General features: G+C 46.1%; 1 protein-coding gene across 1 annotated transcript; it reads right to left on the bottom strand.

Moving 5' to 3' along the window:
- Window positions 1–5,017: 5,017 nt before the first annotated feature.
- CYP24A1 (cytochrome P450 family 24 subfamily A member 1) lies at window positions 5,018–22,510 on the bottom strand. Its single transcript, XM_079130146.1, has 12 exons — window positions 21,857–22,510; window positions 21,457–21,647; window positions 19,821–19,914; window positions 17,878–17,974; window positions 15,198–15,289; window positions 14,416–14,527; window positions 13,142–13,287; window positions 10,001–10,167; window positions 9,165–9,243; window positions 8,458–8,655; window positions 8,251–8,369; window positions 5,018–6,365 (listed from the first exon to the last, which is right to left on the bottom strand). The coding sequence occupies exons 1-11, from the start codon at window positions 22,136–22,138 to the stop codon at window positions 8,259–8,261; spliced, it is 1,569 nt and encodes a 522-aa protein (XP_078986272.1). The 5' UTR covers window positions 22,139–22,510; the 3' UTR covers window positions 5,018–6,365; window positions 8,251–8,258.
- Between the last annotated feature and the right edge of the window lie 4,853 nt (window positions 22,511–27,363).

Genomic DNA, 27,363 nt, shown 5'->3' on the forward strand with positions numbered 1-27,363 from the left:
CTGGCACGGAGAGATCTGACCCAATACCTGAAGAAACGTCAACAATAAATGAACTGAAAAGGGAAATTGACAAATGCAGACTAAAAGGCAAAGCCTTTATTTTCAAGTATGTGTGGTCAGCTCTTGCCTTCGTGCTCATTCTGGCTTCCTGGCCTCTCTTCCCCCACTGTCCCAAACAGTCCCCATCTCACCTTTCTGTCCTACACATACAAAAGATAGCACCCACTTTTTTTCCACTAAAGAAATGCAAATTTGGAAGGAAAATGTTTTGGCTGGGTAAACCTTCTGATTCATTCCAAAGCCTGATACTGGGAATGGATGCTCCTTGGGAGACCCGGGGCAAGTCATCCTGATGATTAAGGTCCTACAGGTAGGTCACTGCTGATAAAGGAGGTTTGGCAGGACAGAACAGTCGTAGAGCACAATAAGTTCGTTCACCATTGGAGCGAAGGTCCAGCTCAGGCGATTAGAAAGCATTCAGCAAACAGGCTGGCTCATAAATGCAGCCCGAGCTGTTCATCAGACTCACCCCAAACACTTGCTGAGAGCCGGACTGACGGACAATTTAGGTTCTTTGCCTCCAGTTAGGGAAGTAGGTAAAGGACGCAGCGTCAGACAGACCTGGGTTTGAGAACAAGTTTTCTGCTTATTGTGTTTCTTTGATCAGGATATTTAACTTCTCTAAGTCTGATAAGGAATAAGATTCCCAATTTCTATATGAGGAGTGGTTGAGGCAAGGGGTAGGGAAAGAAAACGGAACTGGCTCATTGTAAGTCAGTTGTCCTGCCCAGGTATTTATGCATGTTGGTTTGTTAGTCAGACTCAGATCCTTTAAAGACCAAGGAAAAATTTAGTAGACTTCTGAGCTGTGCTAAATAAAGGTGGAAATGAGGTAGGCAGGTGACCTGGACTGAACACTGGCTCAGGATACACAGCGTGCTGGGGCAGAAAGCACATACCCTGCCCCGTCCAGCAACGCCTACTCAGCGTGCTCCCGCAGACGGCCTGTGGGTCTGGGAGTCACACAAACCAGACCTGATTATCCATGGAAACCAGAAATCAGAAAAGGAGCATCTCATCTCACAACTGTCAAATCATGGCGCATGATAGAATAAACAAATAAACAAGCTGATACTTCTTGGGGACTCAGAATGGGTCTTGCAGCTTACAAGTGTTTAATAAATTGTTTCAATTTATTCCCTCAGCCATGCCATGAAGGGCACTGTGACCTTTATCCCAGCGCCGAGAGGTCACCATCCCTTGCCCAATGCCGCACAGCAGAGAAGCTGGGTTTTAAACAAACCTGTCTGCTTCCAGCAATTCTCAACCCCCTTACTCAACTGCTACTCTATTTTTTCTTACTACTTATTTTGACATCTTTTCAGAAAGGTTGTGAGAACAATACAAAGAATTCCCTTAATCCACTTACCCTGATTCCCCAAGTGTTCTCATTTTGACTCTTTCTGCTTTGTTCTTCTCTTTCCTTCTCTTGGTGTGTGCATGCACACACACACACACACACACACACACACATGTGCATACATAAAGCACTGCCCAGTTCTGAATGCTGAAAGTAACTAGAAGCAATGACATTCCAGTGGCAGTGAGCACACCCAAGGATAAAATTATGGCTTCTAAATGCCACTCTTTCCTGAAACAACTAAGACTTCTTGGAAAATAGGCAGTTCCTGGACTGGGTGGCTGCAGCACAAGATCAGCTTGGATTATCTTCAGAAAGTCAGGGAGTGCTCAAAAATGATGGCAACATGTCAAGAGAACACAGAAGCCGGTTTGAAGAGGTTCCTTCTAGGCACACCAGGATGATGTGAACATCAAAATGAATCCTAGTGAAACACTGTCACCCATTCAAAAAGACACCTCTAACAAACTCATGCTGATGCAGACAAATTAAGGAGAAGAAAAGACTTTTTGTGAACGAATGTCAACAGCTAGAAGTAGAGGAAAAAGAAGGATTTCACAGAATTAGAGAAAAATAATTCCTCTTCGGCAGCCAAGTTTGAGACACAGAGCACATCTTGAGTTCACCTGTGAGTTGGCAGTTCCTATGTTTAGCGCATGGGCTAACGTGGTAGACCATGGAGTTGCTGGGGTAAAGGTGCTTTTAACATTCTCAGTAATTCTCAATTCCTCCCATAAAAACTCTAAATAGAAAGCAAAGCTTCAATTCCCTTCTGGTCCCTGAGAGTGTTGTTCTGTTTTCCCTTTGTGGGCCCAGCACACCGCCCTTGATGTGCTCTGTCCCATGAAGAGGTTTGTTTCATTTTTGTGCCTTTGATCCATAGACATGAGTCTCGCCACCATCCCTGCTCTGTGTCAAGCACTGAATGAGGTATATTTCAAAAGTTCTAGTCCTCATGATAACATTTATTAGTGAGATAGCCTCCATTAGATAGCTGGGGCTCAGAGAGGTTAAGTGGAATCCTCATGTCACACAGCTGGGAAATGACTCTCCTAGTATGGAAATCTAGGTAACGTAAACCTTTCTAAAATCTGTGTTCTCCTTGCTGTACCTGCATGCAGTTGACAGGATGTGGAACTCCTGTGAGTTTCATTAGAGCAAAGGAACATGGTCGGATGTAGGTTTGCAAATCGACTGAGCAATGAAAACTTCCTTAGACTTATGATCACCTTCGCAATCCTGAAGTTACCTGTGAAGTGCACTGTCTCTGCCTAGTTTCATCTTGTTCATCCACACCAGCAGCTCTTCCTCCAGTGTGGCATGGAAAATGCTCATCCTAAATCCCGGAACCACACGCAGGGCAGCAAGATGCTCACGCTTAGGGACATGCATGAGAAACAAGGCAGGGCAGGCCCACACCGCCTGTCCATCTGCTCTCACTGAGCTTGGGCTGTGGGAATCACCTGTTCTGGATCACCCACGTTTGGCCCTCTGCTCCCAGGGCAAGTGGTCGCAGGTGCATGGGTCAAATGTGCAGAGAGTGCCATTTCACTCCGTCACCTGCTTGGATGTGGCTTCCCCGTAAGTACTTTTCTGCACCCAGGGGAGCAGTGACAGTCTGTAGAGTCTTGTCACAAATATCAAGCTCTCAAGTTTCTCCTTCCTTCCTCTCTAATCTTCCTTCTGTTTTTCACTCCTGTCTCAAAAAATTATCTGGATATCACAAAGCCTAGTGGAGTGATCTGAACATGTCATTGTCAATGGCTCTCATAAACATCCAGGTCTGTCGGCTCAAGCTAATTGAGCCTTCCAGGGGGTGGAATGGGGCTGGAGTCGTAATAAGCCACCATGTGCGGGTGTCACCTGCAGTAGCTCTGATTTATTAAGCACTTACCCTGCGACAAGCATCATGCTAGACACTGATCTGCCAGACCTCACAGAAAATACACCTGTTGGCACGAGTCTTCAGTCAGCCACTTAGCAACAGGTGGATGACCTTTGGAAATTTGCCCAGCTCTGTCTGTCATCAGAAAGGGCTGTTACAGACATTGCCAAGGGGGACGAGAGAGAGAGCTATTCAGTGAGTGTCTAACACGGGCCAAACTCCAGGCCTCACAGGTACAATGGCAAACCAAAATAAGCCTGTGCCTTCTCTCACTGCACCTTATATTCTACAAGGGGACGGGGTAGAGTGGGGATGGCAAGTGTCAATCAAATAATCACACATAAGTTCACCACGTGGCCTGTTGTGAAGGACGTGTTCATGATGTGTCTTTTATAGGGCCTGGATCCTCTCCACCTTCCCTGGGATCCTGGTTCCTCTATGCACTATCTGATAATCCTCAACAGGTTACTGAGCTTCTCTGAGCTTGTTCCCCAGGTGCAACATGAGAAGGACTGTCATATCCACTGTGCAGGGTGGTGTATTCTTATGCAGCAGGTGCTCAGCAGTGCAGAGCAGGTGGAGCTGTTGATATGAACATGATTGCAACCGTGTTGATATCAGGGTGTACTCTCGGCGAGCTGGGCAGGGAGGTGGGGGCAGCAGGCACCTCCCCTGATGCCCTTGGACCCTTTCTGCCCTTTTGCCATCTCTGTGTGCCCTTCCCTGGCTTCTGCATTCCCTGTTGTTGGTGGCTGACTCCTGGGCTGCTCTTTAAAGACTACCTTGGGGGCTCTCATTTTTTTTTTTTTTTTCTGGATGCACTAAGAGCCAGACATACCTGGAGTCAAAGCCCCCACCGTTGCAGGATTTTGAAAGGCCCTCTCCCTGGTCTGTGCTGCCATGTACACCCAGAGCTCCCTGGGCTTCAGCCGAGGCTGGAACACCTGAAATCACATCCTTCTTGGCTCCCTCCCTTGCCTTCCTGCTGGCCCCACTGCCTCAAGGTGTCCCCAGGAATCACTGCCTTAATGAATGCTGGTCCGGGGTCAGCTCCTGTGGGATCTAGGTCATCCAGGAAAACTTCCTGGGGGATGCTGGAACCAGGCGTGGGAACAGGGCAGGCAGGGAGAGGGTGCCAGGAGGAAGATGGCAGGGGAGAGGAAAGCTTTGAAGAAATAGAAGAAACTCACAGAAGCCAGCGTGGCTGCAGTCCAGGGGCATGGCGGGTGGATGATGCGGGCCGAGGCCAAGGTGTGGCCTCTGTATCTTACAGAGAATGGAATTGCAGAACTGACTGGACTTGATGTCAGAGCAGCAGGAAGCCAGAAAGCAGCACAAGACGTGGAAAAGATCAGTGAGGCGAGTGTGCAGGGATGGAAGGGAGGCAAGAAGAGTGGATGGAGATCTGAAGCTGCTTTAGTGGTCCAGGTCAAGATACTAATGGTGCAGCCAGTTGAAGGGGATGGTGCTGGAGACAGAAGCAAATGGACTCAAAAAATATGTGAACAGCAAAATTAGAAAATTATTTTGAGATTCAAAGAATCATCTTTCAGTAAAAAACTGCCATCAAAGTCTACATTTTTGTAAGGGTAAATTTAAGATATATGGTTTGTAAAATGGCAACATACGAAAAATTTGTACCAGTAATACAAAGATTGAATTTTTAAATATTTGACATAATAGATTCAATGAAGAGGAAATATGTCTCGAGTATTTAAAGACTTTTATTCTTGCTTTCAAAGTATTCAAAGACATGCAGATGAAATCTGATAACAAGTGGATTTATAGTTCTAAAAACATTTTCACAGTAGAGAGAAAGCACAGACCCATTTGAGCAATATGTACATATCCATTCAAATATAAAGATATAACAGTTTCAAAGATTCTAAAAATATAATCTCAAAAATGAAATATTTACCAAATATACACGAAAATAGAGTATACTTTTAGGAAAAGCAGTAGTAAAAACATGCCCAAATAAGCCATATGTAAACAGCTTTTGAAGTCTTATATGTAAGACACAAACCTCTATGAATTTTGCATTTATAAAATCATATTTTCCAAAGAAGTTCAATTCACATAATCTTTAAGGAATGCATAACTTCCTATCACCCCATTCGGCAGATGGGACAATCAAGGCACAGAAATAATTTTATTAAAGTCACAATGGATATTTTGAAGCTGTAAGTGAACTTCAGAACATTGCCCCACACCACAGATCCTAAATTAGGCACACACATTACCATTAGAAAGAATCTCACACACACACACACACACACACACACACACACACACACACAGAGTACGTTCCTACACAGCCGCCACGACAAAGCCTTGACTCATCCACATTCCACTGCCATAGAGCAAACACGTTAGTGAAATAAAACATTTCAGGATTTCTTGAGTAAACGATGTCACATTAAATCATTGAGATATTCTTGTATAGGAAGTTCTGTCTTAAACTACTTCTTAAAATGGAAATATTCTCTAAGTCCCCACTATCTCCACTCGAATGCAGGAAAGCACACTTTTATGAGGACCTGGTTGCTTTAACCAACATTCAGCTCTGCTAACATTATGAAGCAGGTGCTCATGAAATGGAAATATAGCAAATGGGTTGTTGGTGTCACCGAGCCCCAGACGCCTTCTGCCTTTCACTGAGAACCATGCACTTGCTCTGGAAGACTTGGCTGTGGATCTGGCAGGGCAGGTGCAGAAACACCTGGTAACCATCACCTGACCGACTGGCAAGTGCAGAGCCACCATCATGGCATGAAAGACACAAGAGAAAACAGTCTCATGGAGACCTTGAAGAAGTGTAAGCAGTGCTAAACCCGTGTTGCAGCACTCGATCCACTTCCCTGGGTTGGACGTGGTCTTAGTAAGTGGCCTCATCTAGACAGACAGAACAGCTTCAAGAACAACTGGCAGAGGGTGAGGAGAAAGATCAGGCCTAAATGTTCTTCATGAGCTGAAGCTGCTGTGTTGTTTGAAGTTTGCTTTCCAGTGATGCAGAAGCCCAAGCACCATTCTTAAGGAAGGCAAAGATTGCTCTTCTTGCTGGTGGAAAAAAAAAAAAAAAACCTGTAAAATAAATGATGCCCCAAATATAAAGAATTACAAAGGAGAGAAATTATTAGCAAAAATAAATACTAAAACTCAAATCGTCAAGGACTTTGGCACAAGGCACGGCTTGCCACGATGAATGTGCTGTCCTTGCTGCAGACTGGGGGTCTTGTGATCAACCTGGCATTTCTTCAATGCCCTGACTTGGTGGTTTGGGTGCTCAGAGTTTGCTTAGTGGTACCAGACACTCAGGGAGGAATAATAAAGTATTCACTTGGACCTCATTCAGAAGCCTCATCTGTAACTGCACATCTGTCTAAGTAACCCGCTCACCAGCAGATGAACTTCACTTACAGCTGGAAATGGTGCTAGTTCTAGGCAGAGGCTAGGAATGCTACTGAAGAGTCAGGTGATGGAGCTGGGTCCGAATGCTGGTGGGAAATTCTCCAACGCAGCAGCAGCAGGCGCCATGGTTCACATCAGATGATACTGGGGTTTTCCAGGCTGACTGTTGGTCACTCTGCTCATTCTGAATTCATTCTACTGGGTTAGGAGAAAGCTCCTAACTTGAGTTTGAGGCTTATAAGGTGCATTAAGGAAGTCACTGCTCTCAGGAGAGGCTAATGTGACATACGAGGTCCAAGTTAATTGAAAGAAGATAATCCAGTAATAGGTAAATCAGCAGTTGATAAATGGATATGGCAAAAGTAGAGGACCGGAGAGAGCTCCTCCAATGTCAGAAGTGGCAACCAATGGCACATGGCGGTGTGAAAGTGATGCACTGCATTTAGCACAGGCTAAAAGTACCTGCACTTACGCACATGCCTTTACAGACTACAAGCTAAGACTGAGGGCCAAATGCAGCTTTCTGTTTTTATTAAGTTTTATTAGAACACTGCCTTGGTAGGCAGAATAATGGCCATCCAAGGACATCTGAGCTCCAATCTTTGGATGTGTGATTATGTTACCTTACATGGCAAGAGGAAATTTGCGGAGGTGATTAAGGATCATAAGATGAGGAGATCATCCTGGATAATAGCTTGTTCAGGAGCTGGGACATGGGAGCATGAGAGGGACTCAACTGGTTTTTGCTGGCTTTGCAGTGGAGAGAGGCATCATGAGCCAAGGAACACGGCCATCTCCAAAAGCTGGAGAAGGCCTTCAGCCAAAGCAACAATCAGGTGGGGACCTCAGCCCTGTAGCCATAAGGAACCAAATTCTGCCAACAACCCAAATAAGCATGGAATTAATTCTCCCCCAGAACTGCCAGAAAGGAACACGACCTTGTGGACACTTTGATTTTAGCCTAGTAAGAGGTGTATTGGACTTCTGACCCAGGGAACTGTAATATGATAAATGTGTGTTCTTCAACCCACTAAGTTTTTGGAATTTCTTAGGGCAGCAATAGAAAGTGAAAACAATAGCCATTCATTATGGTCGTTTGTGGCTGCTTGCGTTTTACAAGGTAGCCTTAAGTACATGTGGCAGAGACTCTGTAGCCCACAAAGCCTAAAATATTTGTCAATTGGCCTTTTAGAAAATAGCTGGTCACCCTCTGCTATTCAGACACAGAAACTGTTAATAGCAGCTAGCATTTACGGAGCACTTACCTGACACCAGGGTCTGTCTGGACTAACAATTGGTATTCTTATCAAATTTCCACCATAGATACTATTTTGGTCCCCATTCTCAAATTTAAAAAGAAAAAAGAAAAGAAAAGAGGGAACAGAGAGAGAGGACTTAAGTAACTGCTCAAAATCGCCCTGTGAGTCAGTGGTGGGCAGGACTCAAACTCAAGCCAGGCTGATTTCGGGACTCTCCTCACTCCTTGGTCATGTGCAGCACCTTTCAGAGAGCTGTGAACGTCCCAGATACTTACCGGGGTTCTTATCGCTGGCAGAATGCGATGGGGAGCTGCCGGTTGGGCACCAGGATACCCAGATGCAGCATTTCAACAGGCTCCTTGTCTGTGGCCACAATGTCATATTTGCGGACGATCTGGAACACACGTGCACAAAGCAGAATTACCCTTCCCTTCTGCTGCCTGTGGACCAACATGACTGCAGAGATCCCGCAAGGAGCTTACCCAGCAGAGAGCCAAGTGCAGCTGGAGTTCAGCCAGCCGGCGGCCAATGCACATCCTTTTCCCAAGGCCAAATGGGAGATGTGCAAAAGGATTAATCTTTTTCTTCTCCTGAAGCCAACGTTCAGGTCTAAACTGACTTGGATCCTCAAAGTTGTCTTTGTCAGACCCCAGCACCTGGGTATTCAGCATGAGCACTGTCTAAAAACACACAGGGGCAGGGGTGGGAGGCAGGACCCAGCATTTAAAATAACCAGAAAAATGTTTGAATGGCAAAATTTGCAAAAGTGATCACCTTTACACATGTAAAATAGCCCATGAGAATAAGGACTGCTGAAGAACTGTGAGAGCCTAAAATGTGCCAAGTAGTAAATCGGCACAGAATTTCAGTGTTTTACCTCCTGTTCTCAGAACAACCCCATGTGGTAGATTCTATTTTCTCCCCATTTTACAGATGAGGAAATTGAGGGTCACAGATGTTATGTGGCGCACTCAAGAACACACAGATAAAAGTGAAATTGGATCCAGATCTCTGTTTCCACGGGTGTGCTCTCTAATTCTGTATTATGTAAATGCTATCTATGTGCTACCTGTGATGGATTTCCAAAACAATTGCTGTCTGGGTAAAAAGGTTCAGAGAGATCTGATGAATACTTGGAAAATGTATCTTTCAAAGTTTGTAAGGTGCAGAATATGCAAGTTCTACTTACTCCTTTGGGTAAAGCATATTCACCCAGGACTATTGCCTTGTCGAGAGTCCGAGTTGTAAATGGCACACTCGGGGTAAGCCTGAAAACAGAAAATCAATTGTAAAGGAAGCGACGGACCAAGTTCTGTCCAAAATGTCAGTGGGCATGGAGATAGGATTAAACATATGCTCAAAAGGGAATGTGATCACAGTTCTTCATAAAGTCCTGTCTGTCTTCCCACTATTTGTCTCCCCTGTTGCTTTTTCTTATCATATTGTGTTGGCTCAATCCCTAGTGCCAGGCTGATCAGTAGCTGTTAACAGTGGTTTTCCCGTCTCATCCCAGACTTCGATGTGTATGATTTTTGTTTTTCACCCCCTGAAGTCTAATGTTTGTTCTATATTTCTCCCATCTACCATTCTTTTAATAATACTTCCTTCTACTCTGAAGATGTTGTGAGTTTTGTTTTCCAGAGAGTAGGTAAAAAGAATTTTCAAAGAACACCTTATACAAGGGGCTTAGAAACAAAGATGACTATGTCTTATTTGTAATAATGCAGTCTCTTGTCAAGCAGTGACCTCAGGTTCTGCAGTCACGGGCTGGTCTTCATCAGTGTTCAGAGTATCCAATACAGGAGTATGGTCATTCACTTAAGGGAAGGACTGACTTTCCAGGATTTAACAGCATTTGCCCTAATGACTTAGGAAATGTGTAACGAAAGAAATATGGTCCCAAGATACTTCTTCCCAGTTTGAGAAATGTTTATAATCATCAAGGGGACTGTCGGTAAAAGGGCTACTTTTGCTATGTATTTAAGAGAACAGTGTTCCAACATATTCATATTGCCTTATTCATACCTCATAGATTCTTTCAGACAGGCCTTTAAATATGGCATATTCCGCAAGTCTTCAGCCCGTGGTGTCTGATTCTCAGGCAATACACTTTGAATTTCCTTGAGAAGTTTTTGTTGCACTTGGGGGTTACGGGATAAATTGTAGAGAATCCACATCAAGCTGTTGGCTGTCTGAAACCCAAACAGACACAAACCTGAATTTCTGCAAATAAACTACCTTAAACTGCTAAGGTAATACCTACCACCTTGCTCAGCAAACACGTTAGTGATGTCTTTCACCTTTTCTTATTTGCTGTGCCTTAAACCAATACAATATTTGGAAAGCCAGATTTATTCTGTAAAATGTATCAATTCAGGATGGCTTATTTACAGAGGGAATCAATTTGAATCCTTGAAATAACTGGCTGCATTAGAACATCTAGAATATAGTTGGATCTAGTAATTGCCTAAACACAAATAAATGCATGTCAAACTGGTGATGAGAACAAGTTTGGTAAGATTATACCAGTGCTGCTATGTAGGCTGTAATGATGTTTTATTATTAGGCAGGATGTTACCCTGGGAGGATACTGGATGAAGGATACAAAGACTCTCCCTCTTTTTTTTTTTTTTTTCTTAAAACTAAATATGAATCTATGGTGATCTTAAAATGAAAAAGTTTAACTAAAAGGGCTTAATGTAAAAAACAAATTGATGTAAAAATTGAGTAAAGAGAGAGGGTCAGAGATCCTTGGAGTGCGCTGAGGAGAAGTTTAATTTTGTTTTGTTCTGTTGTTTGCTATGCTAATGCACAAGAAGTGGGCATTTCTGAAACTTAAAATTCTTTGGCACACACCCTGAGAAATTCCCATGGAAATGAAAAGGCATCTCAAGGTTTCAGCCACAGGCAAAGAGCCCTCCTGGGGATGCCAACACAGAAGAAGAAATGCCAGGGCTGAGCTGAGGGTTCCGGAGGAGCCCAGTCCCCACAGCGGATTCAAGAGCCCCTGTAGGCACAGGGTACAACCAGCCAGTACAGCTTTTAGCTACATAATCCCCACCACCAGTGGGCACATGTGTTTGCTTTTTAGGTCTTAGCTAATTTAAGCTCAATATTCCCCTAAACATGGTCATATTGTCCTCCCTCTGCAGACTCGAAGACGCTGTCACTAAGTGCCATCTGTCACTCACTCAGATGAGCAAGGCAATTCAGAGCCAGTGACTATTATTATTTTTGGAAGAAGATGCCTCCAAAGTAGGCTTCCTCATGTCAAAGGACCAGTGGCCTCAGCTGCAAATAAACCCTGGATGGTTTTATTATAAGAGTCCAATTTACAAAACAGGAAGAGGGTGTAGCCACCAAATTAGAGGCACTCAAAGTTTTCTGATTCTCCACATGCGACTTTCAGAAGAGCCGGGACGAAAAAAGAAATGGATATCGTGTGTAACCATATCAGTGAACTCTTTACCACAAATACCAAGAGCTCCCAGAAGACAGCCGTGAGACAGCCGTGAGACAGCCTGCGCCTGGTGAGGAAACCGCAGGGGTCGGCTGCGGGGAAGGGGCTGGGAAACCTCAGGGCACCGACTCTCCCCGCCCGACCTCTGCGAGGAGACCCATCTCCTCAGCTGACCTGCTTCTACTCTCCTGCTCTGGGTTCATTCTCCACCCACCAGCCAGAGTCCGCTTGTCAAAACATAAATTGGACAGGTGACTCCTTTGCTTAAAATGTTCCAAGAACTTCTCCTCACAGGCGTAAGAAAATCCAAGTGCCTTACCAAGGTTCACGAGGCCCTGCAACTCCAATTTCAACTCTCATCTCAATTTGCTAGTTCTTTAGCTTTGTCCCTCTTGCCTCCCCAGGGCCTTTGCATGTGCTATCCCCACCCCCCACCCCTGCCCTGGAGTTCTCTTCCACTAGGTTTGCGCATAGCTGTATCCTCTTCATTCCAGAATAGCTAAATAGTATTATTTCCTCAGAGAGGGACCCCACCCCCACCTCCATCCCTTAAACATCGTCCTGGTGACTTCCTCTGTGGCACTTGCCACTATCTGAAATGTTCATATCTGCTTGATTACATATCTGCTGTCTGTCTTCTCACCAGCATATGAGTTCCATGCGGTGGAGGACTTTGCCTCTGGTTCATGATGGTCACACAAGGACCTGCAATGGTCCCTGGTACACAGAAGGCACTCAATAGTTCCTGGCTTCTTTCATTTATTCATTAAGCATTTATTGGCCACTTACTGCCTGTCAGGCTCTGTTCTATACTGGAGCAGACTAAGTCACTGTGTGAGCCCTCATAGAGCTCAGGTGACAATTGAAAAAAATAAGAGGAATGGAAACTTTAATTCTCTCACTCTAAGGAACCTTTTAGGGTTTGCGATTCAATAGGAAATTTCTGCCTTTACCAGGCACCTGGGCAAGATGGAGAAAACCCTCCTCTTTCTGTGGACAAGAAACACCATGAGAGAAGAAAAATGGAAAATAAGTGAGCTGGCCTGCCTCCTGCTCAGACACTTGAAGGTGTGCTCTGTTGGATCCATGAGGAATATCAATATGCTTCACCCTCGCAAGTTCAAATTGACTCAAAGACACACACTTAAATGCATCGGCCAGTACTTGCATTTGGAATTGGGTTATATGTAGTATCTACTGAGTATGAACCACGCTGGATTTAAATAAGCATGCTTACTTAAATTAGAATCACGCTGTCTCCAACTCACTGTGTTCACACGTTCAAGCAGGAAAAGTATTATTAGCCTAGAGCATGGTATTTCAATATTTTTCCAATACCTATCACCTGCCAGAAGTAGGTATTTTGGGGTAACATGTGCAATGACCTAAAATAATTCTACTTTTAAAATCTAAATCATCTTGCCAGGACATGAAACTTTACTCCTTCCAAATCTCTGTAGTAGTCTGCATGTTTGTCATGGTGATGATCAGTTCCTACTCTGATTTCTGTCACTGCAGTAATGACGTCTGTGCCACATGCTTGTGGCTACACCTTGAGTCTCTTGCACCATCTAGTGCAGGACTTTTCAGCTTCAACAAGCTGATGCTCAGTTAGTCCAGGAGAGAGTTGAAAGTCTACTTCAAATTCACCAGGAAAACACCTGCACAGACTGTGTTTGGCAGACTAGACTGCAGCCCCGTCTTACCGTTTCTACGGCAGCCAGCTGTAGCTCTGTGACGGCAGCATACAGTTCCTTCCTGGAGAGCTGACTAGGGTGGTAAATGTCGCACAGGAAATCAGCACCAGGCTGCTGAGAATATTTCTCTAACCTACTGTTGACACAAGACTTGACTATTAAAGAGAAGAAAAAAGAGAGAGAGAGAACGTTTAAAATTAGGATGAGGAAAGAACACACGGGAATCTCGGAACAAAATCCTCGCAAAATCCAGAGGGTCTTTTCAGGGATGCTGAGAATTTGCTAAATAAGCTTCTTCCTGGTAGGCTGGGGAGGCTCTCTCAAGGCCACACGAGCAAGGTGGCCCAAGATGCCTGGGGCACCTTCTTCAAACTCAGATCCAAATCAGGGGCCAGGGGGCCTGGGAGTCTGCATTTCTCACAGGCTTGGCGGTCGCAGTTTGAGTAGCAAGGACTCAGAGCTCAGCATAAGAGGAAGTGGGAATTGAGGTCACATTTAGAATCTGAATTTGGGCCCCGATATTACTGAACACACACACACACACACACACACACACACAAACCCCACACTTGCAAGTACAGTGCCTGTGCCTATTGACGATAGAAAACATAAAATACATCCTAGGTACAGGTCCCCTTCCCTGTTAGCCCCAGACTAACAGTGGTGATGGTCATGGTAACGGGCATCACAAACAAGTAGGGAGCTTCTGAGTCCTGAAGCCCTTCTGCCCTGCTCCAAACCATGGTTTTGCCAGCATGCCACATGTAGTCTTGGGAGCTAATGAAGGGAACTACCATGGAGGTTAGTTATAGGGATGGCATGCATGTGTGCCAATCTAGCACCAAATATCCCCTTCATCATGTAGCAGAAGTAGCAAAGCCCTCCCAGTGAGCTACTGTGACCCACCAGGTCTTCATGTCTTCCGGGTCAGGCTCAGACAGCTGCATGGACGTGGGCATTGCTAATGTTCGCTCATGTAAGAGACCAGGCAACAGAGGATGACTGGAGGCAGGACTTTGGCCAAGCTGCCACACACACAGGGCACCCAGGGGCTCTGACTCCAAAGCTCTTGCTTTTAGCCACTTTCAGTTCCCAAAGAAGACTAAAAACAGCTACCTCCTGCCTCTTCCTGAGATTCGGCTGCATTCGTGTGTTTGCAAAGCTTGAAAGACTCAGGAGGGACCGCTCCACAGACAGGTCAAGGTGGTAGCCCCGGAAGGCCGTTACAGCCCTCCCCCAGCTGCCCAGAGACAGGGTGGCTGGGGCTCCGCTGGCTCTCGTACCTGACCTGAAGATGGTGTCCCAGGCCAGCGTGTGGGCCTGCCAGACCTTGGTATTGAAGCTCCTGTGCAGCTCCACCGGCGTGACCATCATCTTCCCAAATGTGCTCATCATCTGTGAGGAACACGAGCACCCCTTTGTTGCAAATCCCCCTCACCCTGGAGGAGCGCTCCAAGCCACATGTCCCAGGCCACCCTGAAAGCCACAATTCGAAGGTGCCCCCTTTCTCACACTGATCCCGGGGACAATGCCTACACCCCGCTTCCCGTGGAACATAGAAAGCAGTCTTGGGGTGACTTTCCACTGTGTTTAATAAAAGGTGCTAGGTCCTATGACCCAAATGAAAAAAAATATAGAGCCAAAACTTTCATATTCACTTGTAATAATTTCCTAACCTCGGCCACTCCCAAATCAAATTCAGAATCTACCGTAACCACGCACACCTAAATCATTCAAAAATTGAAAATCTGAAAATTTTCAGACACTTTAAGAAATATTTTTCCTCAACTGAACATTAACTGGAACACCAAAAATAGGTAGAAAGTCAATTTTAACTTTACTAAAATGACCTTGCCTAAACAAAGCAGGAACGGCTCTAACGTGCTTCCGTGTGACATTGTGCCTATGCACATACTATATTAAAATAAACTATCCACTTCAAAATAAATAAATTATCAATTGAAATAAGGTCTTGGCATATGCCACTGCTTGAGAGACAGGGCCATGCACCTGACCCGTAAGGCCACTCTGTCCTGCAAGCTGTCCTCATGCAGGGGCTACTTACTGTTTTGATGGCCTCGATGAAGTTCAGAGCCTCTTCCCCAGTGTTCTTCTGAAGGAGCCCAAATCTCTTCTCATATAACACGAGGCAGATACCTGTTATTTAAAATAATCATCACTGTTACACAAGCTCAGCCACGCTGGCGTTCATGATTAGCTGGCTCTTAAAGACTTGATGCTGTGTCTGAGAAAAGTATGGTCTTTTCTAAGAAAAAATGAAACAAGACAAAACAAAACTCAGACGTCCAAGACCCTAGAGGGAAAGAAAATGGTCTGAGAGAAAGGGACATAAGCACTCTCCTCACTTTCTAGAAATCGTTTCCAGCACCACGAGCCACCCCTTTAGAGTCTGTGTCACGTAGGTCACGTGAAGATGCAGGGCAAAGGTGGCGTCAGGTGCCAGCTCTGCTCTGGCTCCAGCTCAGCAGTGTGGCTGAGCCCTTTGTTGGATTCTGTGCCTACATGGCCAAGGGGAACCCATCTACTAGCTGAGCACCCAGTTCCTGCTAGTCCTGGGCTAATACTTTGTTGACTTTCCCCTCACTTAATTATTTTATTTAGGCACAGTCTTTTCAAAAATAAAATTTCCAACTCCATTTCAAAAGTTTCTGTACAGAAAAATTGAGAGAATAGTATAATCAGTACCTACGTCCTCTGAGTTCAGATGTAGTTATTGTTAACATTTTGCTACCGTGACTTTCTCCCAGGGCCTGCGTATACACTAAGTCTCTGTGTGTCCCTGTGTGCTGAAACCCTTGGAAATAATTTTAAGCACTTGGGATACTTCAACATTAAATAACTTAGCAGAGATCTCCTAAGAATAAAAACAGTCTCCTGTGTAACCACGATGTCACTAATACCCCTGAGGACGTTACCCATTTCATAATGTATAGATGTGCCCATTTAAAAAGTTCCCCCATTGTCTTAAAAATTGTCTTCTGTAACCGTTTTCTTTTACAATCCAGGATCACTACTGTTGCTGCTTGATAGGTGGACAGCTGGCCCTTGATTTACAAACTGGGACACTGGGTCAAGAGGTGAACAACTGGCCCGAAGTCACAGAGTGGAGAAGCAGGGTCAACAGGACCAGTCAGCACAGAGCCAAAGCTTTTCCAACCACGAGGGCCTTCCAACCTCCCCTGGTCGTGGTGAGCCTTTCATTTTGACACCAGCCAACCCACCCGGGAGGAGGAGTGAGCGTGGGGGAGGCCCATGGCTGCCTTCCTCCAGGCCTCTTAGGATCCAGACACGAGCTTTAATCCACCTCAACCCAGTTTTCTTGAACTTGCAACTAAATGCCTTGGCTGGTCCTTAATCTGGGTACTCCTGGGGGCCAATTTTCAAAACAGCCACGTCTTTTCTCTCTCACAATCTTTCCTTTCACTCCTCTTCCCTCGCTGCGGACACCTTACTTCACGAAGCTCTCCAGTGTGCTGAGACAACTGGTCTGTGACGCGCAATGAGGTTGACCTGAAGGGGAAGACAGGCCACCTGGGGGATTCCTGTCAGAGGGATCCCACTAATCCTAGGAAGCCTCCCGCTGCTAAACCCACTCTACCGTGGCTCCTGGCCGCTCTAGTTCAGATCCAACCTCCCATGCAGGCCTTCCAGAGCAGGCTGCTCTCCACTCCCGTCCCCTGTCCTCCTGCATTCCTCTCTACAGGACACTCTCCAGCCTCCAGGACTCCCTTCTGTCCCACCAACACAGCCTGCTTTTCACTGGGACGTTCCTGCCCTCTTCACTTTCCACCTGGTAGACCCAGCTCATCCGTCGGGCTTCGGCTGACTTGGCACTGCTTCCTGAAGTGTTCCCTGGCCAAGCCGGGCGCAGGGCACCCTGGGGCTCCTCCCACAGCCCTGACCTTCCTCAGTCACTCTGCTGCACCCCATTGGCAGCGAGCTCATCAAGGCAGGGCTCTACCTTTTATTCCCAGGCTGAAACTTAAGGAAAGAGAGCATGTTCCCCTCTGTCGGGAACCCTCCATGGCTCCCCCCGAATCGGACTAGAAAAGCAACTTCTCACCGGGAGCTACTGGCTCTGGTGGATCTGGAGCCTCCCTTTCTCTCAACCTCGTCTGTTCCCACAGCCTCCCCATCCTGCTAGCACAATTCCTCACACCAGCATCCTCTAAATTCCTCCAACACAGTGTGAGCTGCATGCTTCTGCCTCTGGGCATTTGCACTTCCTGGCTCCACTGTTGAACACTCATGTGCAGACACCCCGGGACTTGCCCCTTCCCTTCCTTCAGGAGGGGACTGTCTCTTTACCAAGAGGACCCTTCTCACCTAGGCACCTCCCTTTCGTTCTTTCCTGACTCTCTTCTCCTTTTCTTGACTCTGTAGCAAGATCTATATTTAAATGTGTTTTCTTGTCACTTGTCACCCTAGACCCAAAGCTTCATGAGGGTAAGGATGTCACCTGTTCTGTTCCTTGCTGTGTCCCTGATACCTAGCATAGTGCTTGGCACATAGCAGGTGTTGCCTAAGTGTTTGCTGAATGCTTTCACGAACCATCCATGCTGCACGGCATGACTTAAGTGCCTAAGAGAAGGGGTCCAAGGGCTTGCCTGACTGTTCCCTGGTTGACAACAGCATGTCATTATGGTGAAGGTTTGCCATCGGAGTGGGACTTTATCCCCCACACCACTTACAGAACTAGGGGAGGGAGTCTGCAAGCGACTCACTTTCAAAGGACCACCTGTTCAGCTCGCGGTACAGGTCCTCCACGCGGCCTCTTTCGTCACGAAGTTCGTCTATTCTACCCACAAAGTCAGCCAGCACCTTGAAGGCAACGGGAGAGACACGTGTTTAAAGTCATGGAAGGAAAACAAGTTTCAAGCTGAGGGCTCTGAAGGGTTTGCTCTATTCTCTACGCTCTGTCTTCCCCGGTGCCTCTGAAGCAGCGTGGATTACAGGAGGGCCTTGGGCACCCCCACTCCCCTACCGGCTTGTGCCTGATTATCCCCTGGGTCCTCCCTGCCACCCGGAAGCTGAGGTTTCCACCTCTGATCTAAAAGTGATTCTGGAAATTAAAGAAAAAGAAAGCATCTCTTCTCATCCAAATGGGGAATAAACCATGAGGGGGGAATCAGTCTAGTGTCCCTGTAAGGACATCAGCTCCAGGACTGTGGCCCATGACGGTCCTGAGATCTGCATGTCACACTTCTGAATCTGGGCACGAGATAGTCTCTTTTCTGGCTGGTTGTTTTTGTTGAGTATGTTGAACTTGGAGCCAAATTTGCAAATTCTGGATGCAGTGCCCTCTAAATAGCCTTGTGTCCTTGGACAGTCACGTAAGCTCTCTAGATGGCAGTTTCAAAACCAACATTTTTGGTGACTAATGCCTATGGTTGATAAGGGCCGTAAAGTGCCAGACACTGCCCAGAGTGCGCTCCAGTGGATCCGCAGAGCTACCCAGGAGGCCGCGGGCACTGCAGTGCTGAGGCCCTTTAGGGAAGCTATGTCACTCGCCTGTGGACACTTGGCCAGGTACTTGCCATGCGTGACCCTGGAACAAAGTATGTGTGACTCTAAAGACTGCAAATGTCATCAGTGGACATGTTTAATTTTCTCACATAGTATATTAAAAAGCATTTTGAATTTTTTTCACCATTAAAAAAATCAAGAGATTTCACATAAATGTATGGGTTTTCCACTACTTGTCAAAATAATAATGATGTGGTTATTATGCAAGGTGACACCGTGCATGCGTTCCCACATGCCAGTGATTTGCTACGTCTGTGGCAGCTGTCCATCTATGAAGGGCATCCACTCTTCTGTTTGTTCCACTCTTTACTGGCCCCACCTTCCTATTCTGTTTTAATTACCTAGCTTCTGGAAGCTTCTGATTTATAATTCCTCATCCATATGATCCCAACTGGGTCCAAGTCCAGTTTAAAATAAACATCCATCCAAAGGTAACAGTAGAAAAAAGAGATTGCTTAAAACCCCCTTTGGCCTCCTATTGGCTAAAGGATATTGTCCAAATACTTTAGCAGGGTATAAAACCATTGTCAAAACCTCCCTCCTGTCCAGTCACTTCAGAGAAAGTTTCACTTCAGGCACACAGAATGCTGGTCTCTAAACACATGGGATCTCTTCACATCTGCATTTCCAGCAGATTATGCTCTGCTTGAATGCTTTTCTCCACCTCTTTTGTCTTGTAAACACCTATTTATCCTGCAAAACCCAGCTCAAATGTCACTATCTAAGACCTTGACAAGCATTATCTCATTTAATCCTCTCAGCAAGCAGGTGGGGTAGGAACTATTATACCCATTTGATAGATTGGGAAGGTGAGTTTTAGGAAAAGCGGCATAGCCACATTCCATAGCCAGTGAGTGAGAGGTTAGAAGCACAGATTCAAGCTTGCGGAGTACCAAAGTCTGTGCTCCTAACTGTCCTCCATTACAATATTATTTTTAAAGGGATTGGGGGAGAAAGGAATGAGGATTAGGGGAAAGAAGGATGGAGAGTGGGATGGAGAAAAAGAGAAGGCCCTGGAATCATCCAAATTGCATGCTTTTCCCTTTTTCCCTCTTTTCCTTCTTTTGAAGCTACGAACTGAAGCTCCATTAACATCCCTCTGTCCCCAAGAGACCCAGAAAGCTGGCCCCAGTTTGCCAACCTCATTGATTTTGTTGTCCAGCTTCATAATTTCCACTGGTTTCATGAGTTTCTTCTGAAAGGCACTCCGGACCCTCTGCCAGTCTTCTCCTTCCCTGGGAGAGGAGCAGGATTATATTTAGAGCAAGTGGAAAGAAGGGAATTGTGGAAATAACTCCAGATACAACTTCATAACCATATGAGTAAACGAACCCTGAGAACTGTGCCAAGAAATCCGCAGCAAATGTTAGCATTACAGTATTTGGGGCTGGTTTGACAATAGGGTAAAATAGCACCTTTCCTCCCAGCCCAAGATCGTACCGGAAAGGAGTATTCCAGATGAGTTGGGCTCAGGGCTTTGGGTGTGCCCTTTTGGACTTAGGGCCGGGAGGCCAGCAGCCTCATTTTCTGCCAACAGGAGCCAACCTATGGAATCCCCTAGCCAGGAACTTGGATTTGTTTGAGAAAAAAATATATATGTTTTTCAACTCATCAGCTTGGACAAGATAATCATAAAACACCTCAAATTTAGAATTCTGCCATTGCCTCCAAATGATAGCATATAGTCAGAGACAATGGAGTCATAAAAAAGCCATATACCTTATGAACTAGCCCCATGGCTGGCCACACAGCTTGGGAAGCCCCATGTCTTAAGGTTTCCAATGTCAGCTATATCTTGAAAAACACAACTTCTAGGCATAACAATGTGGATTTAAAAAGGGGGGGATATGAAAATGGTGGAATGAGACAGACATCATTACCCTATGTACATGTATGATTACACGAATGGTGTGAATCGACATCGTGCACAAACATAGAAACGAAAAGATGTATACCATTTGTGTACAATGAATCAAAATGCAGTCTGTTGGGCTGGGGATATAGCTCAGTTGGTAGAGTGCTTACCTCGAATGCACAATGCCCTGGGTTCTAATCCCCAGCACCACAAAGCCAGCCTGAGCAATTTAGCAAGGCTCTAAGCAAATGTAGAGAGACTCTGTCTCTAAGTAAAATATATAAAGGGATGTGGCTCAGTGGTTGAGTGCCCCTGGGTTTGATCCCCAGTACCAAAAAAAAAAAAAAAAAAAATGCAGTCTGTTAAAAAAAAAAGTACTACTTGTTAAACACAGTTAAAAAACCAAAGGAACCACACCACATTGTGGCTTTTATCTCTAGAATGTGACCTTGGCACCGGGTCCTTTTCCACCTTTACAGAGACATAGCTCTTAACCCCCAATCCTTTCCAGAAAAGAACACTGTTGAAACAAAAGTTAATCTCTAGCTTTTTAGTTTATTGGGGGGGGGGGGGTCCTCAGGGGACTTTAAGGGGTTCTTTTTGTTTGTAAAATATTTGTCTGGCACACTGACTTCAGAGCCTCATTCTGTGGACGAGTCTGAACACCAACATTTGTGTGATTGGTTTGGCATTGCTTTGAGGGAACGAAAGCTGACCTGCAAGGGCGCAAGCATGGCCTGGTGCCTTCTCCTAGACCCACTCTAATCTGTTCAGCAGCTCAGGATTGTACCTCCTGAAGTAAGGGCTTTGGTATTGTCCGGTATAAGAAATACACAACTCCAGGGACTCAACTCCTGCCGCTGTCCAACTTCCAGGCACATCAGACCAAACCCCCCGCCCTCACTTAGCATACTGGACTTACAAGATCAGCAGCCCGTAGCCCTCCTTTCGGTAATCGCGATAGGCCTTCCATGGTTTGATCTCCAGCCGCTGGGGATACGCGCTCTCGCTGCGGTACAGCGCTTCCAGGAGGCACGGTGAGCCCAGATGCACCGAGTCGAAGGAACCCAACTTCATCCGGAAAATTTTGCCATACTTCTTGTGGTACTCTGCCTGCAGCCGGCGGAGCGAAACTTGGAGTCAGCGCGCATCCTCCGCAGTCTCAGGAATGCGGACCACTCCTCCCGCTAAGTCAGTGTCCCTGTGCACCGGAGCGCGCCGTGCGCCCCTGGCCGTGCGCCTTAGGGAGGGGTCGGAGCGCCACTGGGAGAGCAGGGCAGGGCAGGGAGGAAGAGGGAATTGCGGCAGGACAAGATATTTACCAGAGTGTCATGCTGTTTCTTTAAGCCCCCTTTCCAAAGAATCTCCAGCAGACTGCCCAGCAGTGGCCAGTTGGTGGGACCCGGCAGGGCGGCCGCGTTCTGCGTCTCACCACGTGGCATCAGCGGACAGAGGGGCACCTCCCGCGGCCGAGGGGGCGCACGTGCCCTAGATGTCATGGGTCTGGGGGGCTGCCCCAGGCTGCGCAGCCCCTGCAGGGAGGTGGAAAGAGAAAGGCTCTTGCCAAAGGGGAAGCTCATGGCAGTGGCGAAGACGAGGGGCATGGGAAGATGCAGCCCTGGGAAGGGCAAGGCTAAGAGTTGTTGGCGGAACCTGGGAGTTTGACGATTTGGGGGAAGAGGCACACAGGGCCAGCAGATGGAACAGAGAGGGCAGAGGAGGGCCAGGGAGCAGAAGGGACTTTGGCGAGGACCGCTGGACGACACGCAAAGTGCGCAGCCTCAGGTTGCAACTGCCTGTCCCCCGCTGGTGGCAGGGGCTGGAGGAGCGCGGCCGGGGTTTGGCGGCTCTTGGAAGAGGAAAGGGAGGCCCGTGGGTCCGTGGTTTGGTCTGGAAGTCTGACTTTTAGGGTCCGGAGCCGCGGGGTGGGAATGTCGAGGAGAGGGAAAGGGATGCTGTCGGCTCTGACGTTTCCTGCTGTGCCTCTCGGTGCTCCAGCGCCTGGACCATGTATTTATGGAGACGGGGCAGGCCCTGAGAGGCCAATGAGCTCTCTGAATAGGGCGGAGTGGGCCCGGGCTGGCCGGGCCCCAAGGGACGCGGGACGTGGGGGGTGGTGGAAAGAGGATGGAGTCAGCGAGGTGAGCGAGTGCGCCAGGGTCGGGTGACCGATGTGCTGCTCCTGGGGCGGGAAGGCCGTGGACTCCACCCCGGAGATAACCCTGCGGCAGGCACGCCGAGCCGAGTTCACCGGGTGCGCGCCGATGGCGCCTCGCCGCCCTCCCTCTGCGGGCAGCTGCCGACAGTGGCTGCAGCCCGGCGCTTGCACAATAGCCATCCTGGGTGGTGAGGTCTCTGAGTGCGGCTCTGGAAGGGCGACCGCTCCTGCCAAGGCGTGCCGCGTAGCCTGCGCACCTTCTGGAGAGACAGGCTTTCCCACACTGGACCGGACTTCCTCTGGAGGAAAGTGGACTTTCTGAGTCCCGGCAGGTGGAGAGGATTTGAAATGTACTAAATAATGCATCCAAAGAATGTGTTTCAATACCTTGTGTTCTCGGGCAAGAAGACCAATTGAGTTTGTAGAATTTCTTTCCTGGCTGCTTCATTGTTGGTTGTTACAAGGATTAATTGAATTAATGCATGCAAAGCACCTACAACCTAATCTTGCCCATGGTCATCGCTCAAAGAAGTACTTGTGCTTGTTACCTCCTCGGGTGGTTCTGGAGTGCGCTGTGAGGTCGCAGCTTGCAGTAGCTGCCACCTCCCCCACAAGTCAGCCCCCTCCCTCTTGTTCATTGACCGTTCTGTGCAAAGCAGAGACGCTGGCATGTCAAACCAGGCTCCTAACCATCCCCCTAACCATCCCCGCAGCCTCTACAAAGTCCATCCTAAGCCAGCCCAGTCAGACACATGCACACAAACAAACCTGTGCTTGCCCAGAGTACAACTCATCTTCCTAATTCAGAAAAGAAAGTTAGAAATTTTTGCCGATTGTGACTCATACTGTGGTGTTGCCATTCAACATAAAGCTCCCAGCTCCCCAGGAGAAGATGAAACTGTTTCCTCTCCCAGTTTCCAGTCACCTGACTGGTTGTTTTGACCTAGTGTTAACAAATCCTTCCCTGATAAGTCTCTTGTAAACATTTAGCTTGTTTCTTGAAAACCCTCTGTTCCAACTTGAGTTTGAACACCATCGTTTTAGATTTGTACTCGAAAGTCAATGACCTTATGTTAACAAAACAATAACTGTTGAATATATATATACTTTATATATAATTATTATATCTATTTATGCATGATATACTACATATAATACAGCATATACTAGGGATTTATATAGATTATATAATATATACATTATGGAATATAGTATAGATAACATGTTATATATGTGTGTCATATATTATATATTATACAAAAGAAAACTTTGTTATATAGTATACAGAAAAACCTTTATGAGGCTAATGATAAACCTGACACTGAGCTGGACATTTTACATCCATTTTTGCATTTAGGTTTTTCTTCATCCTGATGTCAACAAACAAAAAACAAAACCAGAAACAAAATCCCGTGATGCTGAGAGAGTTAAATACTTTGCCTAATGTCATAGACCTTACTAGTGGCCCAGGTGGGGTTCACACACAATGTTTTCTGATCCCAGTCTGCTTGATATAAGTAGCATATACATTAGGTCCTGCTATAGCATATTTTCATGAACATAGGCATCTCAGAATATTGAAAATGATCCTTAAATGAGAATATTTCCAAGAAGGCATGGGATCAGAATGGCTACCATGGCAGCGTCAGGGGTCAGTGTACCATGTGATATGGATGTCTTATGTGTTGATGGTGGTAAAAAAAAAAAAAGGCACCCCAGAGAAGGTCCATTTAGGTCTGTGCTGTGTGCCCTACTTGTGCCTGCCCATAGTAGATGCTCAGTGAATGAGGCCTGGTATTTTAGCTGGTGAGTTTTCTTTCCCCTTTTGCTCTCAACAGGAGTGCTCAAGAAGAAAGGGAAGAAGCATATGAGATTTGCTAGGGTCTCCTGTTAGTTTAGTGCTATCGTGTCCTGTATTCCACGTAGTCAGAAGTACAGGCAATCATTTGTGACATAGCAGCCGGTTGGACAATTCCTCTTTCTGGGAAATGGGTTCCTCTTGTTGGAGGGAGACAGTCTCTTACAATTTTAATGTGGGCTGGCAGATGGAAACAACTAGCTCTTTGAAAGTTCATTGACGGCAACGCTTACCCGTTCTTGACCAGGTACCATTAAATAAGGAAGGACTGTTTGGAGCCCACTCCCAGGAACTCACCGTTCCGCATTTGGCCTGTCCCTCACTCGCTACCTGTGGAGCCTGTGAGTCATGGGGCAGGGATCCTGCCGGGAATCCCTAATGAGAGATCTCGGAGTGCCTCATAAATGCCGAGACAGGCCCAGGCCCTCTGTCTTGTTCTGGGAACTCTCACCAAGTCCTGGATGGATAATTACACTCCAGCCCTCAGGTCAGGAACCTCAGATGGCAGTGTGTGTGTGTGTGTGTGTGTGTGTGTGTGTGTGTGTGTGTGTGGACACACGTGCACACGTGTGGTGAGGGCCCAGTGCAGGGGCGTGCTGGACGGCGAGGCTGGTTTCTTTGAGCCTTTCAGATACGTGAAATGGAAATAAAGTTTTGTGCTTCAGGCTTTGGCCATACTGAGGTGTGAGTTGGAGATCTGCTCTTTGTGGAATCTCGGAGGACTGCCTTTCTATCTGCCAAACAGACAGCGTTGGAACCAACCTCACAGTGGAACTCAAGCATCATGGAAATCACAATAGCAGTAAGAGCCAGTCTCACGGGGTAGCTGTGGGGACAATGCAGATGGAATTCTTGGCATAGCCAAGGGCCTAGAGGCTGCTACCTCTAGCATTCTGGTTTACAGGCCCAGTTTCTCCAAACTATATGGAAGGCAGGCAACTTAGATGCCTCAGTTACTATACTTGTGTTCAACAGAAGAATTGTAATTTTGACTGGGGAAACTGATCCCTGAGTAAAACTGAAGAAGATTGGCGAAGTCCTGCCGGTGAGTTCAAATCCCACCTCAGCCACTCAGCAGTCAGATGAACCAGGAAGTTTACTGTCCCTGTGACTTCCTCTCAAAAGTGGTACTTAGGGGAGCACCCAATTCATGGGGCTTTCTGAGGATGATAAAGTGCTGAGAGACCTTGGTGGAAATCCCAAGGTTGCTGTGGACTTCAGGGACTGGCCTCTCACATAATTAAGGCCTTAATCTCTACAGCATTTCCCGTGGGTTCTCTGCTCAATTAGACAAACCTCAAAATTATAAACATTGTCTCCTTGTTTTTGTCTTTCCTAGAGCATATGACACAGTGCTGTTTACATTGACCAGTACCCAGTAAGCAAATAATAGACAATAGATTATTGATTATTTCCTCATTCCCAAGTGAGAAAGAGAAAGATCTGTATGAATGTGTCCTTTGTTCTCTGAGGAAACTATTGATAAATCCTGGAGAACTTGTTTGTGTGTCCTTTAGAAAGCAGTCCTACAAGACAAAAATAATAGTTTGGGTCCCAACAGCTTGGGTTGAAGTCATGGCTGCAGTGCTTGGTAGCCAGGTGGCCTTGGGCAAGTTATTTTTATTTATTTTTTCCACTCTTCATATATAGCTTTCTTTAAAAATTCTGTGGAATTGAATGAATGGAAAACCTTAGATAAAAAACATTCAATTAGTAAGTGGCCATGATAAAATGAAGCAAGAGTCTGTTACATCTAAATAGCTGAAGGGCAAGTTTATATATTTTGTGTTCAAAGATTTAAAAAAAAATTTCTAGAATATCCTGAGAATGATGATCCAAAGCATTTTTTTTTTGTGATTACTCATTTTTAAAAATTTTATTTGTCCTTTTTAGATATACTTCACAATAGAGTGTATTTTGACATATCATACATACATACAGTCTAACTTCCCATCCTTGTGGTTGTACACTGTGTGGAGCTACATTGGTCATGTGTTCATATGTGAACACAGGAAAGTGATGTCCAATTCAGTCTACTGTCTTCCCTATTCCCATCCCTCTTTCTCTCCTTTATCCCTCTTTGTCTAATCCAATGAACTTCCATCCCTCACCCCCACACCTATTGTGCGCTAGCATCCCCTTATCAGAGAGAACACTCAGCATTTGTTTAGGGGTGTTGGTTTATTTCACTTAGTATGATAATCTCCAGTTCCATCCATTTACCAACAAATGCCATAATTTCATTCTTCTTTATGGCTGAGTAATAATCCATTGTGTGTATATACCACATTTTCTTTATCCATTCATCTGTTGAAGGGTGCCTAGGTTGGTTCCATAGCTTAGCTATTGTGAATTGAGCTCTATGAACACAGTGCTGTTTACATTGGCCAGCACCCAGTAAGCAAATAATTGGCAATTGATTATTATTTCCTCAATAATATGGCTGCATTACTGTATTATGATGATTTTATGTCCTTTGGAGTGAGATAATTGGGTGAAATGGTGGTTCCATTCCAAGTTTTCTGAGGAATCTCTATACTTTCCAGGGTGGTTGCACCAATTTGCAGTCCTTGGGCAAGTTATATAGCTCTTCTGAGCCCAGTTTCCTCATCAGCAAATTGAAGGTTACTATACCAGTGTCTCAGGAAGACAAAGATGGATATTTAAAGAATCAACTGAAACACAAAAGTGCATTTGACCTTTGTGGTTTCTCAGCAGCCTTCGTTTGTGTTGGTGAATTAAAGTTGCATCACAAATATGGAAAATGGTATCTGATGTCTCCCAGAACGCGTGAACATGGGAAGAGCTTTGGA

The sequence above is a fragment of the Sciurus vulgaris genome (assembly GCF_902686455.1).
Source record: "Sciurus vulgaris genome assembly, chromosome: 2".
Lineage (NCBI taxonomy): Eukaryota > Metazoa > Chordata > Mammalia > Rodentia > Sciuridae > Sciurus > Sciurus vulgaris.